The 15,880-nt window shown below is 35.2% G+C and overlaps 1 protein-coding gene across 2 annotated transcripts in view; it reads right to left on the reverse strand.

The window, feature by feature from the left end:
- The window catches only part of ANKIB1 (ankyrin repeat and IBR domain containing 1), a 149,430-nt gene that overhangs the window by 51,888 nt on the left and 81,662 nt on the right, over positions 1-15,880 (reverse strand). For both annotated transcript variants that reach the window (XM_059396868.1, XM_059396866.1), the window contains exons 5-6: positions 7,443-7,560; positions 753-961 (exon numbers count right to left, since the gene is read on the reverse strand). In XM_059396868.1, coding sequence (XP_059252851.1) covers positions 753-961; positions 7,443-7,560 — 327 coding nt within the window. The remainder of the gene's footprint in view (positions 1-752; positions 962-7,442; positions 7,561-15,880) is intronic.

Here is a 15,880-nt window from a genome sequence, read left to right on the forward strand (position 1 = left end):
TCTAAAAAATTGGAGGGAGGAAATAGTAGGATAATTATCAATATATGAGAAGTGTTTTCAAGAAAATACAATTTTTTTTTCATTTTTAAAATTTAAAGTGCCTATCACAAACTCAACTTTTAATATTTCAGTATGGTGTGTTTAAAACTTTAAGCACCTAGAGATTTTAAGTGTAAATGTACTAGATGGTTTTCTCAGACTCTTTTATGTTTACTGTTTTGAAATGAGAAAAGAAAACCTTTTGTTTTTTGATCTATAATTCAGAGATAATAAAAATATTCTGTGATAGTATTTACCAAAGGGTGAAATAATTGAACCCTTAAAAAAGGGTACAGGATTCAATTACAAGAATATGCTAGAGGTTCCATGGGGGTGGGGGAATGAATATATACATACACACACATATATATATATTTTTAAAATATTTATTTATTTATTTATTTATTGCATATTGAGAGAGAGAGAGAGGAAGAGAGAGAGAGGGACAATGAAAGCATAGGGATGGGGGAGGGGCAGACGGAAGGGAGAGGGAGTGAATCTTATGCAGGCTTCAAGCCCAGTATGGAGCCAGACACGGGGGAACATGGGGATCAATCTCAGTCCTAAGACTGTAACCTGAGTGAAAACCAAGAGTCGGGTGCTTAAATGACTGAGCCACCCAGGTGCCCCTTCCATGAAACAATACTAAATAATTTAAAAGAGAAAAGACTAAACACAAATCTATGGGAAGTACACTGAATACTGAACCATACCAAACTGGTGTCCAAATCTCCAGGAGACAAACTTATTTCATCTGGAGAGGTGACAGAAGAACGTGTAGTCCTTGGAGTTCTTGGGGAAGGGAGTGTGTCCCAGGCATTATATCCACTTGGCGGTGGAGTTGGCATCTGAACACCTGATCGTTGGCAGCAGTTCTCTGGGTTGGACATCCAAGCTTCAAGTAATTTCTCCCTGTCCCAGTCTTTGAGAAGAATAGAATAGATATCTCTCAAAAATTGGAAATGTGGTGATGTTTTAAGAATCTCATAATAACAAAATAAACAAAATAACAAAAATAACAAAATAAAGTGAGGATGAATTAAAGAGCTATAAGCCATCTAAAGGAAGGAAAATTATATCAAATTAATAATTACAAATGAATATCTAGGTATACTATACTTACTAATCAGTAAGTAAATCTATATTTATTTTTATTTATTTACTTAAAGTAGGCTTTATGCCCAGTGTGGCACCTAACATATGCCTTGAACTCATGATGCTGAGATTGAGACCTTAGCTGAGATTAAGAGTTGGACGCTTAACTGACTGAGTTACCTAGGTGCCCCAAACCCCAAATATTTTTAAATAGAATTTACTGTGGCTTACAACTATGTCAATATCTAACTATCCTGTCAAAATTTCCAGTCATTTCTACTAATAACAAAGAGGTTTCCTCCTGTCTCTTTCTCTCTCTTTGCCTGCCTCTCTGCCTACTTGTGTCTGTCAAATAAGTAAATAAAATCTTAAAATAAAAATAAGATTTATATAAACGGGGCACTTGGGTGGCTCAGTGGGTTAAAGCCTCTGCCTTCGGCTCAGGCCATGATTTCATGGTCCTGGGATTGAGCCCCACATCGGGCTCTCTGCTCAGCGGAGAGCCTGTATCCTCCTCTCTCTCTGCCTGCCTGCCTCTCTGCCTACTTGTGATCTCTGTCTGTCAAATAAATAAATAAAATCTTAAAAAAAAAAAAAAGATTTATACAAAGGAGTTTCCTTGCATATCACTTCTGGAAGTTACTAAATTTTTCATGGCATAGATTTGACTTAGCCATTTTACTCTTTTCAGGAAAATTTGTAAAATTTGCAATTGGTTTCACTGATGTCAAGTTGTATAATGATTACGTTGCTTGCTATAAACACGTCAAAATGCCAATGAGTCCAAAAATTATTTGATCAACAGCTTGAAAGCAGAAGAAACTTCTGAAGGGATTATGGTTGTAAAGTTTTAGCACATCAGGTATACATTTTGTATTGAATTCACATCTGACTTAACTAAAAAAGATGATCTTCCTACTATGAACATTTTTTTAAAGTCCAGTGAATCATGTTGTTATAACGTTCAGAGGCATTAAAAATAATAAAAATAATAAATCTAATTATTTTGTTGTTTTACACAAATTATTCCCAAAAAACATCTCAATCATCATTCAGGTGAAGAAGTGAGGACTCAGAGAAATGATATAACCTTGATAGGCTCACACAGATAGAGAGGGATTTGAAACCAATTTCTGTGATTCTAAAACCTGTTTTCTTTCCACTGTAGCACAATGAAATATGGTGTCAAGAGTAGTATAGAGCCAACTATTCAACATAGGCCCATTCTATACAATTTTACAGCTCTAATACAAAAAGCTATGGAAATGTTCTAAGCAAGACTTTTCTCAACCATATTATATCAGTGTTATTTGGTGGTTTAGCAGGATAATTATGATTTAGAGATGCAATACAGATACATCAAGTGTATTTCCAGCTGTGTAAACCAGATGAACAGGGGACAGAAGTATAAGGAAGAGATGTAAGCACTCCTGTAAAATAATAGCATACTATGTTGTCATTTGAAAAGATGGAAAATAAGATTGGAAAAGGGGTCTGTCAGATCACAAAGAGGAAGAAAAATCCAACAAGGGAAAAAAACTGCATGGGTGCCTTCCAGGAAATGTTGCTACATGGATGTTAGTGTTTTGACAGGTTATTACTTTTACTATCAACTTTTACTTAAAAAGTTAAAATTACTTTTCTTAGAACAGTAAGATTATTTTTCAAAAGTATCCACTATGTCACTTTTTAATAAAGGAAAAAAAGTACTACTATAATTTCTATAAACAGATATTAAATATGCTAAATTTTAGTCTTATATATTATGAATATTTTTCAGCACAACTTCTGCTTGGATTCTATCACATCATTCACTTAGCAAATAATTACTGAATGTCTTTTATGTGCCATGCACTGTGTCGGGTAATAGGGATACAAAGGGAGGAAAAATCAGTCAGGATTCCTGCCTTCATGAAAGGACAAAGACATTAAGTAAAAGAATCATCACTGTCAGAATGCCCACATGAAGGACAGGTAGAGAATACCACTCAGAGAAGGTGACTCTGGGGAAGTAGCTTGAAGCGGACAACTGAAAGGTGAGTGGGAGTTAAGTAGTAAAAGGGAGGGGAAAAGACATTCTAGACTGGTAGTTCACAGCATGTTCAAAGTCCCTGTGGTAGGAGGGAAGATGGCATCCTTGTGAAATGAAAGTTCAATGAAACTGTAGCATGGGGAGCAGAGGGAGGGCACTATATGAGAAGAGGCTGAGAAGAGGGTCAGGGACTAGATCAGGCAGAACTTTTTAAAAAAATATTTTATTTATTTATTTGACAGAGATCATAAGTAGGCAGAGAGGCAGGCAGAGAGAGAGAGGGTGAAGCAGGCTCCCCGCTGAGCAGAGAGCCCGACATGGGGCCCGATCCCAGGACCCTGGGATCATGACCCGAGCCAAAGGCAGAGGCTTTAATCTACTGAGCCACCCAGGCACCCCCAGGCAGGACTTTTTAATAACATTTTTCATCATGAGTTCAAGAGTGATGGGAAGTCACTGAGAAGCTGAGCTTGGTGTAAGGAAGGACAGGCTGTCACAATCAGATTTGAAAAGACAATTCCAGCTACAACAAAGAAACTGGACAGGGCAGGAATAGAGGGAAGACAGTCCAAAGAGGATGGTAGTGGGTAGTGTAAGTGAGAGATGAGGGAAGCTAGAGCTAGGTGGGTGGTTGTAGAGGACATAAAGAGAAAGAGAAGAGTTTAACACATGGAAGGTGAAAGTGACAATTTGGTGACAATAGGACACAGAGTCAGAAGGACAGGATATATCAAAGTTGGGGTCCCAGGTTTACCTATTTATTGGTTGGTGCCATCTATGTAAATAAGGAATACCAGACAATCAGATACAAGTGGGAAGAGCATGATTTTAGTTTTAGACATGGTGAGTTTAAGGTGTTTTTGAGATATCCTAGAGATGCTTAAAAATAGGTAGCTATATTCAAGGCTGTATAGCTAAGAAAAGACGTCTAGTCCAGAGGAAGAAATCTACACCTACAGAAACCTTCAAAGAAGGTATCATTTCCTAGGAAGAGAGGAGAGTGAGAAGATGCAGACCACTGACGCTTTGTTGCCTGGAGAAGATGACGAGTCTTCAAGGGAGCTTAAAAAATACTCAATATAAGTTAATTCTAACCATAAGCAAATTGCCCTTCATCTTGTATTTTTAAAGTTTTACTTATTTTCTTATTAGGTAGCATTCAACTATAAGTTACTTGTATTACTGAAGAAATACTCAGAGAATGACCTCTGTATTCCTAAGAGAGTTTTCCTTAAAATTCAATTACTGCATAGTAAATACTGCCAAACATTTCTGTCTTCTGCTTAATCTAGATCAACTTCATTACCTTGGGACTAAATTTGACAACAGATACTATAATACTCAAATCTACTTTCCTGTGTAAAGCTGAGTGAATGTTACCCAGGATATAACCTATAAATCTTCCAAATAGTTCATTCAGTTCAATAGCTCTGAAACAGAGGCTATTCTGACTCCGAGAGCAATTAGTATAAATTATAGTTCTGTGCACTATTTTATTCACTAACATCAGTTATCTCTGTAAATCTTATTTGATTATCAAATGTCACTGTTACTGGTATTACACAAACAATACAGAAGAGATGTCCATTTGAAAACCTGCCAGCCTCTATTTTATGCCTAAACAGGGAAATGTAGACTACTAAGTTATCAAAAAAGTTATCACAGAATAAATAACACCAAATAAGAAAATTCAATTAGATTGTCACCTTATTAGAACTGATCCTTATTATGTAAAAGAAGTAACTTAGGAAACTATCAATGGGGTAAAAATTTTTACCCCATTTTTTGGGGGGGAGGGGCAGAGGGAGAGAGAGAATTAATCTAAAGCAGGCTCCATGCTCAGCATGGAGCCCCCCTGATGTGGGGCTCGATCTTACAACCCTGAGATCATACATGAGCTGACAACAAGAGTTGGACATTTAACAAACTGAGTCACCCAGGTGCCCCTGGAGTTGATCATTTAATAATACTTGATGACACAATGTAAACAAATAGAGATAAAAATGTTCCTTTTAAAAATTTTTCGTAAGGTTAGGCTTCGATTCTCTATATACTGTAACCTGAGCCATGATACTCTACATAACTTAGATTCTCTATAAATTGTAACTCAGAGTTATGATACATTATCTAGGTGACTGCAGATACCTGTGGCAGAAATGGTTATAAGTACACAAAATGCTCCAGTGTAGAACTGTTGCTTGTAGTCAAGTCACTGAATTCTGGGCAATGGAATATGTACAGGAGTAACATATATATAAATAACACTTCAGGTATATTATTTATTATGTATTATTCATTCTATAACCATTTTCTGAGAGCTTAGTGTATGTCAGGTACTATGGAAACAAAAAAACATTAAAAGCTACCCTCTAAGAGCTCACAGGTTAATCTAGAAGAAAAGCAAATGAGGAGATTACTATAAAATTATACTTTAACTGTATGACACAGGATGTAGTAGGAACAGACAGGAAGGTCTTGGTTCAGACTTGGGAACACATAAGCGGAAAGGTTTCCTGGAAGACATGGTTACTAAGGAAAAGCAAGAGTGGGTAAGTAGAGAAATGGGGATATGACAGACCAGGTAAACAAATCTGGGTCATGAAGGTCTACTAAAGGGTTTGGATGGTTTTAAGTCCATGGAGAGCTAGTGAAGAGTTTTTCAGCAAGGGAGTGAAATGCTCAAATGTGCATTTTAAAAGAACAGTCTAATGGCAATATGAAAAATTAATAGGATGAAAGAAGAATGACAACACTGGAGACCAGGACTCAGCAGACTATGATTTAGATGGAAACGAATGACAGCCTGAATTTAAGTCAGTGGCAGTGGGAATGGAAAGACCTAGAGAGGGAGTCGGGGGTGGGGAGAAGGGAAGATGAGAGACACTTAAGAAGAGAAATGATGAGACTGTGGCCAAATGTAACAGGTTTGGAGGAGTAAACTACGACTTTCACATTTCTGGCAGTGTAATTTGATGAATGTGATGCTTGTGTATCAAGATAGTGGGAAAAAAGAGGAGTTTAGGTGTGGACATCCTTAGATTGAAGAAAAAAAAATGTTAAACAGACATTTAGAAGCCCAACCTCAAATACTTTACTAAAGTCAGGCTGCAGATACACTCTTTATTATTTGGGTGGTTTTTGAAAGCTTCAGTTTCGTTAGATAAATGTCTGCCCACTTGGGAGGCATCTTTACAACATGTATTTTAAGCCTCACCCTCACCTAATGACTTAGACTTGAAAACAGTTTAGGAATCTCTGTTTAGTTTCTCAGGTAATCCTCATTTATACTAAAATTTACAAGCCACTGGTATATAAAGTGGGAATAATCTCAAGTACAGAACCCTAGGAAATATCAATATTGAACGTAGGGATTCTAGAAAGTTATATATCAAATTATTCACAGTGATGACCAAAGGATGATGAAATAGAGAATTTTAAATTTTCTTCTGATCAAAAAATTACATAAAAAATTTTGGAAATTGACATTCTATTTTGGTTTTGATGATACAAATTTATAGTTCAAACAGACCGGTAAGACAGGCAGAAGAGCCATTCACCATTCTCTTTTTCAAAATAATTTTTAAATCAGAAAAAAAGTATCTTTGAAACCAACCAAAATATCCAATATAAACTGTGCAATGATGGGGTCCAACTCAGCATGTGACAACAATCAGAATGGCTGCCTTAAGTATCACAGAGAACTTAAAACTGAGTATTTTTCCTGAGTAAAGTTGGTAATGTCCTTTAAATAGCAACAACAAAAAACCCTAAAACAAAACAAAACAAACAAATTTAAAAAGGGTTGTATATTTTTGTGTTGACTCCATAACTTCTCTTTGTACATTTCACAGTGAGAAACAGCTTTTATATAAAATAAATGTAACTGACAGTACTAATACTACAACTGTTAGGTGTTTAACTGACTTTAGTAAAAATTAATGTTAAAACTAGGACTAGGACTATGGATTCCAACCTTCAACCCTGCTCAAATCAGGCACATTTCTAAAATTAGACAATCCATAAGCTGATTTAGTAGCCTGGTTTTTAAAACACAAACTTCCCATTTCTCCTCTATGATTTATAGCCACTTTGTACTCCAAAATATGGAATGTTCTAAGTATGCTGGGTACGTACTACAGTAACCACTACACAAAAAACAACTTAGGCTTGTTTAACAAACCATTTTGTTTTATACTGATATAGTAAAATAGCTGTATTTTAACTCAGAAGTTTCAAAAGGCATTTATGTACAGAAGCACAAGACATTTTTCATTACCATGAGCTCGAAGTAAAGCTTCAGCAGTAAACAGTGGAGCCTGAAGCATGTCTGCTGTCTCCACAATAAGCATATCTTTCAATCTACGAAGGTCCTGAGGCCGTAATCCTTCATATGGCTTTGAAAAGAAGAAAATCAAGTTAAACTGGCTGTTATACTCTTATAAACACATATATGTGATAATCATTTAATTCAATCTTCCTGTTTCAGTTTGATTACTGAAGTTAAAAAGGCTCTGTGGGCCTTTTCATCATCAAGAATCTCAAACTACTGTTTCACAAATCTTACACAAGCTATGAAAATGGGATACTAAGGCTCATGCGATCTTCTTATTCTAAAATAAAGGCACCAGGGGCACCTGGGTGGCTCAGTGGGTTAAGCTGCTGCCTTCGACTCAGGTCGTGGTCTCAGGGTCCTGGGATCGAGTCCCGCGGCTGGCTCTCTGCTCAGCAGGGAGCCTGCTTCCTCCTCTCTCTCTCTCTCTGCCTGCCTCTCTGCCTACTTGTGATCTCTCTCTGTCAAATAAATAAATAAAATTCTTAAAAAAAAAAAAATAAAGGCACCATACTATAAAGATGATCTTACTTTATAATTTTTAAAAATTTGGGTAATCCAAAAAAATAATTAGAAATAAAAACCTGTAATACCACCCCACTGAGCAATAATCATGAGTAAAGTTCTCAAGTATTTTTATCCAGTCTGCCTTTTATAAATCAATTATATATGTAAATATATATGTAAATACATATGTTCACTGAGTTTAACCACTGAATCACCAAACATATACACTTACTAAGATCCAATGTGGATTATTAATGGGATTATATGATACTTCCTAATTAACCTGGGGAGATGTGACTATGCTATACTATTCAGAATTCTTAGTCATAAACATATTACCTCTGTTTATTCAAGTATTTGTTAATGTCCTTTATATAGGTACTATATAGTCTTCTTTATATAGGTACTATATCATCTCAAGTTTTTTATTCTTTTGTAATCTTTTATCTTTGCTTTTAAAAGAAAACATAAAAACAGTGTTTCACTATTCAGACTGTTAACATTTTTGCTATACTTGTTTCAAGTCCTTTGTAAAACAAAATGAAACACAAGAAGCAAAATTTTATGGAGCAATTTCCCCTCCACTCTCATTCATTGGGGAATGTGCGTCTCAATACTCTCCATCATGGATCCCTGAAAACATCGATAGTACTGAACCCTACATATGTAGTTTTTCCCTATACATACATACTTATGATAAAGTTTATGAATTAAGCACAGTAAGAGATTAACAACAATAATAAAACAATTATAATATACTGTAATTGTTGTATGAACGTGGTTTCTCTCTCTCAAAATATCTTACTGGACTGTGTTCACCCTTCTTGTGATGAAATGAGTGGTAAAATGCCTGTGTGATGAGATCAAGTGAGGTGAATAACACAGGCATTATGATATAGTATTAGGCTACTACCGACCTTCTGAGGATGTGTCAGAAGGAAGATCATTTGCTTCTGGCTTGCAATTGACTGCAGGTAACAGACCACGGGGACAAGGACAGGATAATGTAAAACCTAAAATAATCTGTAATATGTTTTCCCCATTACATTTCCCTAATTCTCCCTATCATTGCCTATGGAAATGCCTATCATGAATTTGTTGTATGGTTGTCATAACATTATAACGTAACTTAGGCAATTTCCTTTTATTTTTACTCAATATTGTGCTATTAACATCGATATATTGTCTACTTCAATTCCTTTAAACAGTTGTAATCAGTTTACTACAGTAAGCACAGACTAAAGGCCAAAGACAAAAGCAGTTGAAATTCCTAAGAATTGAGGCTGTCCTGTAGCAGCCATATCACAATCTTCAGAGACCTCTGGGCAATTAGCAAATCTCATCCGTTTTAGTTAACTTACAGATATTTTTAGAATAAGCTACTATCTTTATTTCTTGCTTCACTTTGGGGGGGGGGTATTTGTGAAAACCATTTCCCCAATTCTCTCTTTTTTTTTTTAAAGATTTGAGAGAGAGAGAGAGAGAGCGCACACATGGGGGAAGAGGCAGGAGAGGAAGGCAGAGCAGATTTCCCACTGAATGGGGAGCCCAATGAGGAAGGGAGTGGGGCTCAATTCCATGCACCCTGAGCCAAAACAAAGAGTTGGAGGCTTAACAACTGAGCCACTCAGGCACCCTCCTTTCACCAATTCTTATTTAACCACATATGACTGAGATTCTATTCAACAGGGATAATTTTTCTCACTTGACATGATAAATTTCTTAACCCTTATAATCCCCAAATTATCATATACAGTTTGCTTTTCAGCTAATTTGTGAATCACACTTTCCCCTGCAAAAATCTAAGAAATCCTTTTATGGTTAAAGTTATAGTATTCACTCCAGTAGATAACTTACACATTATGTAAAACGTTACTTCTAAAAAATATGTTCCAAGTTTCGACTTGGGATTCCAGATACCTCTTCTGCCTCAGCAACAAGAATGGGTATTTCTTGACATTCCTAGTGGTGGCAACTGTATACTTCCTTGTATTATTTCCTAAATATTCTTTTTATTTTTTTAATTTTTAATTTTTTAGGTTTTTATTTGAATTAGTTGACATAGAGTGTAATACTAGTTTCAGGTGTACAATATAGTGATTCAACACTCCCATATAACACCCAATCTAAATGCTCTTTTTTAGATTAGCTACCATTCTACTTTATTTATGTGAGCCAAATGAGATTTGATCTTAGGTATGTTTAAAAAGAGAGAATATAAAACAATCTAAAAAAATTCAGTTTTAAATTTAGGTTACAATGGAAGAAAAATAGTTCTTGAAACAGAAAGACATATTGCTTTCATGAACACGTAACATATTCACTCTGAATCTCTGCAACAAAACTGTAATTAGGTCATGTGAAGCATTTCAATACATTGCTCAGTCCCAAGTGGGCACTAGCCTTCTCTTCTGCAAGAACGATTAAAATGAAGGTGCCTTTCTCTTTCTTGCTGGAAAGATAAACTGCTTCTATTTTCAAATTAAACACAATGTAGTATTAACCTTCAAATCAGGTACTGATACAGAGAAAGAACAAGGAAACTAATTTAAAAAGGTAAGAGCAAATAAAAGTACCTCTTTTGCACTAGTGCTTTCTTCTGCTACCAAAATACCACTGAAAAAATGTGAAAGAGGCCAACATACAAACTGTACCCCTTTGGCTATCATGTATAAAGTGACAATATCTTCAAAAACTGTTTCAGAGAAGACTACAACAAAGTATTCATGAAAGAATTTATTTCTTTTCACAATGAAAACAGCTTTCCCCAATTATATAGGTAAAACATACTTATTGTTAAAAAATGAAAAATGGGTACTTACATACCCAAATGTATTAGTAATTGTTAAAATTTTAGAAGATGTGAAAGGAACCCAGGGAACAAAGAATATTTCCAATTCTTCTTAGTATCTCTCATTAGCTGATCCATGAGCTTAGCCAGGAGGAGAGAGGGGAAAGAACAGGTAGAATGTCTAGGATTCTCAGACTCTTCCCTTTGTTTCCATTTCTTCTCTTCTTACTCATCTGTCCTCCCCTGGAATTAAGGCCTGGTCTACCCTGATCTGTACTTTGATCTAAGAGGAAGGCAGCTGCTCTTGCACGGTAGGCTAAACCTGCTAACCAGAGAAGCCAGCTAAGGCAATGTCCACCATATGGGTTTCCTGAAAGAAAAAGAGCCTGAGCCTTCCTGAGTTATTGACTCAGAGAGAAGCGGCAGGGGAAATTTGTTAGATGGCTTTCATAACAACATATTGTTCCGTTTTCCCTCCATTTACCCACATATAGTCACACAGTCTACTATAGAGCCTGACCCCTAACTAGGTCCAAAACTCACCAGTTTCTCTTTTCCGTCCTTACAGGTTTATGTAAATTAAATACACTCTTCCCAGCCATCACTCCAACAAACCATCTTGTTTTTATTTCCTCATGGCAGTTACCACTCTCACAAATTGTGTTTATTTACTTTTTTTAACCTTATTTGTGTGCTTCTATATTGATGCCAGTACATAAGCACCTAGAGGACAGGACCTTATCTTTGTTCCTCACTATATCTTCAAGCTCCTAAAAGTGTCTGGCAGAGTGGTTAGTCACTCAGAGTTTCACTGAATGGTGGGTGAAGAAATAGATTTTATCCATTTATAAACTAATCTGAAGGGAAACTTAATTAAAATCTATCAAGAAGAAATTATAGATATAAAATACTATACAGTGTCCAGATCATTAACTGAATTGAGAAACTTAGCTAAAATAAACACCTTTTAAACCACCTAATTATGGGCGCCTGGGTGGCTCAGTTGGTTAAGTGACTGCCTTAAGCTCAGGTCAAGATCCCAGAGTCGCAGGATTGAGTCCCGCATTGGGCTCCCAGCTCCATGGGGAGTCTACTTCTCCCTCTGACTTTCTCCTCACTCATTCTCTCTCTCAAATAAATAAATAAAATATTAAACTACCTAAAATTATGTAGTTTAATACAATTACATAGCAGACCATGTAAAACTATTAGCAGAGAGAGAATAATCCAAAAATTGATCAGAGTCAAAGCAGAAAGTACAAAATGAATTTTAAAGAAAGAGTTGTTTTTGGTTTTATTTTTTAAATTGCTATGAAACACACCTTACTTAAAAATAACAATTTTAGGGATACCTGGGTGGCTCAGTCATTTAAGCATCTACCTTCAGCTCAGGTCATAAACTCAAGGTCCTGAAAGAGATCCCCATGTTGGGCTCCCTGACCAGCGGGGAGTCTGCCTCTCTCTCCCCACCCCAACTTGTGCTTTCCCTTTCTCTCTTCCAAATAAATAAAGTCTTTAAAAAATCCTCAATTTTAAAATGTACAATTCAGTTCAACAATGTTGTATAACCACCACATGCATCTAATTCCTAAACATTCTTAACATCCCAAAATAAAACTCCATACCCATTAATATTAGTCTCTCCCTAGTCCTTCCTCTTCCCTGACACTGGCAAACACTAGTGTACTTTCTGTCTCTATGGATTTACCTATTCTGGATATTTTCTATAAATGGAGTTATTTAACATCGGACTTTTTCTGTCTGCCTTCTCCTCATAGCACAATGTTTCTGAGATTGACCCTTATTGTAGCATGTTAGTACTTCTTTCCTTTTTATGATTAATATACCATCGTGTATGTTTACCACACATTTTATTTATCCACATTTGTTGATAGAGATTTGGGTCATCTCCATAGAGATTTGGGTCATCTCCAACTTTTAGTTATTGTGAACAGTGCTGCTATAAGCATTTGTGTACAAGTAGTTACAAAAGTATTGTTTTTTACATTATGAAATAAGAGACAAAAATAATCTAATATAGATTAAAAACAAAACTATAAAACTAGGACAAATATAGGGGCATATGATTATAATATTAACCTAAACACAAATTCAGAAGCCACAGAGGAAGAAAAATTTATATCTGAATATTCTAAGTAAAAAACTTGGGATAAAGAAAAATAAAGTTTTCCTGGAAAGCATTAAGAAAATACAAACAATCCATAGGGAAAAAAGCAAATAAACAATAAATTACAGAATAACCGAATAAATTCAAATAGGTACCACTTACCTAAACTAGCAAAAATTAAAAACATTGATAATATCTAAGGCTAGCAGAAATGTGAGGAAATTCCTTCATATTAATATTTAACACTCTTTCATATTCTCTAATATGCTACTAGAAGAAAATAATTTGATATAATCTTTTAGGACAGTTTAACAGCATCTATTAAACCATAACATGTATATATTTCACGATCCATCAAACCAATTTCTACAAATTTATAGGGAATATACTTTCAAAATGTGTAGATACATGTAGTAACAATGATAAAATGATCATGATTAAAACAGCATACATTTAAATAACACATATAATGACTCAGGTACTGTTCCAAGTATTTACATATATTATATCTCATTTAAGGATCACTACAACTCTACAAAGCAGGGACCATTATGATCTCCATTTTAAGGAAGAAGAAATCGAAGCAGAGAGACTGAATAAACTCCTCAAGGTCATACAGTAGTCAGTCATGGGGGTAAGATATGAATCCAGTCAGTGTGATTTCAGATCCTTTTTTTTTTTTTTTTTTAAGATTTTATTTATTTATTTGACAGAGAAAGACACACTGAGAGAGGGAATACAAGCAGGGGGAGTGGAAGGAGAAGCAGGTTTCCTGCTACGCAGGGAGCCCGATGCGGTCGGTACCTGATCCCAAGACCCTGGGATCACGACCTGAGCTGCAGGCAGGTGCTTAATGACTGAGCCACCCAGGCGCCCCAGATCCATGTTTTAAACCACAAGAATGACACAACTGGATAAAGATAAATATGTAACAAGTAGATAAATATTCACTTTAGTCTTGTTTTTAGTAACAAAAAATATCTAAATTAATAAGTAAATGGTTAAAATACGTAGATTATATGTTCTGACTTAGGAAAGATGTTCATGATGTATTGTTAAGTTGAAAAACTATTTTAGAGTTGGCAAGGATGTGGAGAAAAAGGAACCCTCACATACTATTTGTGAGAATGTAAACTGATGCAGCCACTGTGGAAAACAGGATGGAGACTCCTCAAAAAATTAAAAGCAAAAATACCATATGACCTAGTAATTCCACTATTGGATTATTTACCTAAAGAACTCAAAAACATTAATTTGAAAAGATATATGTACCCTTATGTTTACTACATCATTATTTGTAATAGCCAAGATACGGGAGCAATCTAAACGCACATTGATAGATGAATGGGTAAAATGTGGTGTCCCTACACATACCTGATAGAATATTATTCAGCTGTTAAAATAAAAAGGTGAGATCTTGCAATTTATAACAATTTTGATGGACCTAAAGGGTATTGTGCTAAGGGAAATAAGTCAGAGAAAGACAAATATCATATGATATCCCTTATATGGGGAATCCAAAAAAAACCCCAAATGAATAAACAAAAAAAAACCAAAAAGCAGAAACAGACACATAAATACAGAGGATTAATGGTTGCTAGAGGGAGGGATGGTCAGAGGTGGGTGGTGGGCAAAATGGATGAAGGGGAGTTGGAGAAATAAGGCTTCCAGTTACGGAATAAATAAGTCACAGGAGTAAGAGATATAGCATAGGAAATCAAGTCAATGGTACTGTGACAGAGTTGTGTAGTGACATATTATAGCAATTTATGGTGACCGAATATTTGTGGTGAGCACAGCATAACATATAAACTTGCTGATCACCATGCTGTACAACTGAAACTAGTATAACACTGTGTGTCAACTATACTTCAATTAAAAAAAAATTTAAAAATACTCAATATACTTACTATATGACCCTACTTTTGCATTAAAAATTCTGTATCACATATGTTTGCTTAAGTCTGGTAGCACACACAAGAAACTTCCCACTGTGGGGTAGAGTAAGAAAGGAGGAAATTTAAAAAAATTTTTTTAGCATAAATAGACATAGATTTTAAGAAATGTGTGTAAAAAATAATAACGGTAAAAACAAAAAATAATAATGGTAAAAAGATTATCCATTAATCCATAAAATATCCATTATTATCCATTATCCATAATTACCACTTTAGTATACTTCACTCTTCTCTCAATACATACTAGTCTTTTCTTTATAATTAGTATCAAACTGTTCTGTAACTTTTAACTTAATAGTCTATTATAGTTATATTAAGATCATTTAGATCTTAAATCGATTGATAATGATTACTATTATTTTCTGATTTACTTATAAGATAGTATCTTTGATATAATAGCCTGAATATACTCATAAATGTCTTTCAATTTAATCATGTCACATTATTTCTAGATTATTGTTCAAATGTTGCCTTCTGACTAAATTATTTTATATTACAGTAATAGTTTCTTTTTTTTAATTTTTTTTAAGATTTTATGTATTTGAGAGAGAGAAAGTGAGAGAGCATGAAAGGGGAGAAGGTCAGAGGGAGAAGCAGACTTCCCATGGAGCTGGGAGCCCAATGTGGGACTTCAACATGACCTGAGTCGAAGGCAGTTGCTTAACCAACTGAGTCACCCAGGCACCCTACAGTAATAGTTTCTATGCCTGACTCAAGATGATAGAGCATAAAAAGATAGGCAGTATAGCAAATAGAGAAGTCAGAAGAATCAGGTTTAGCTCACTTTGATCCTGGTACATTATTCAGCTATTTTCTGATTTATCTTCCTCACTTAAAAAAAGAAAGGGGCATAACTGTTATTCACCATTACAATGTAGATTCAACAACCATGTGAAAGTGCTTAGGACATCATCCTCTCTTCCTCTGTATACTTAATCTGAATAAGCATTCCCACAAAATAACCTAGGAAACAAAAAGGGTAAAGAAATATACATTTCTG

The sequence above is a fragment of the Mustela nigripes genome, chromosome 4, assembly GCF_022355385.1.
Source record: "Mustela nigripes isolate SB6536 chromosome 4, MUSNIG.SB6536, whole genome shotgun sequence".
Classification (NCBI taxonomy): Eukaryota; Metazoa; Chordata; class Mammalia; order Carnivora; family Mustelidae; genus Mustela; species Mustela nigripes.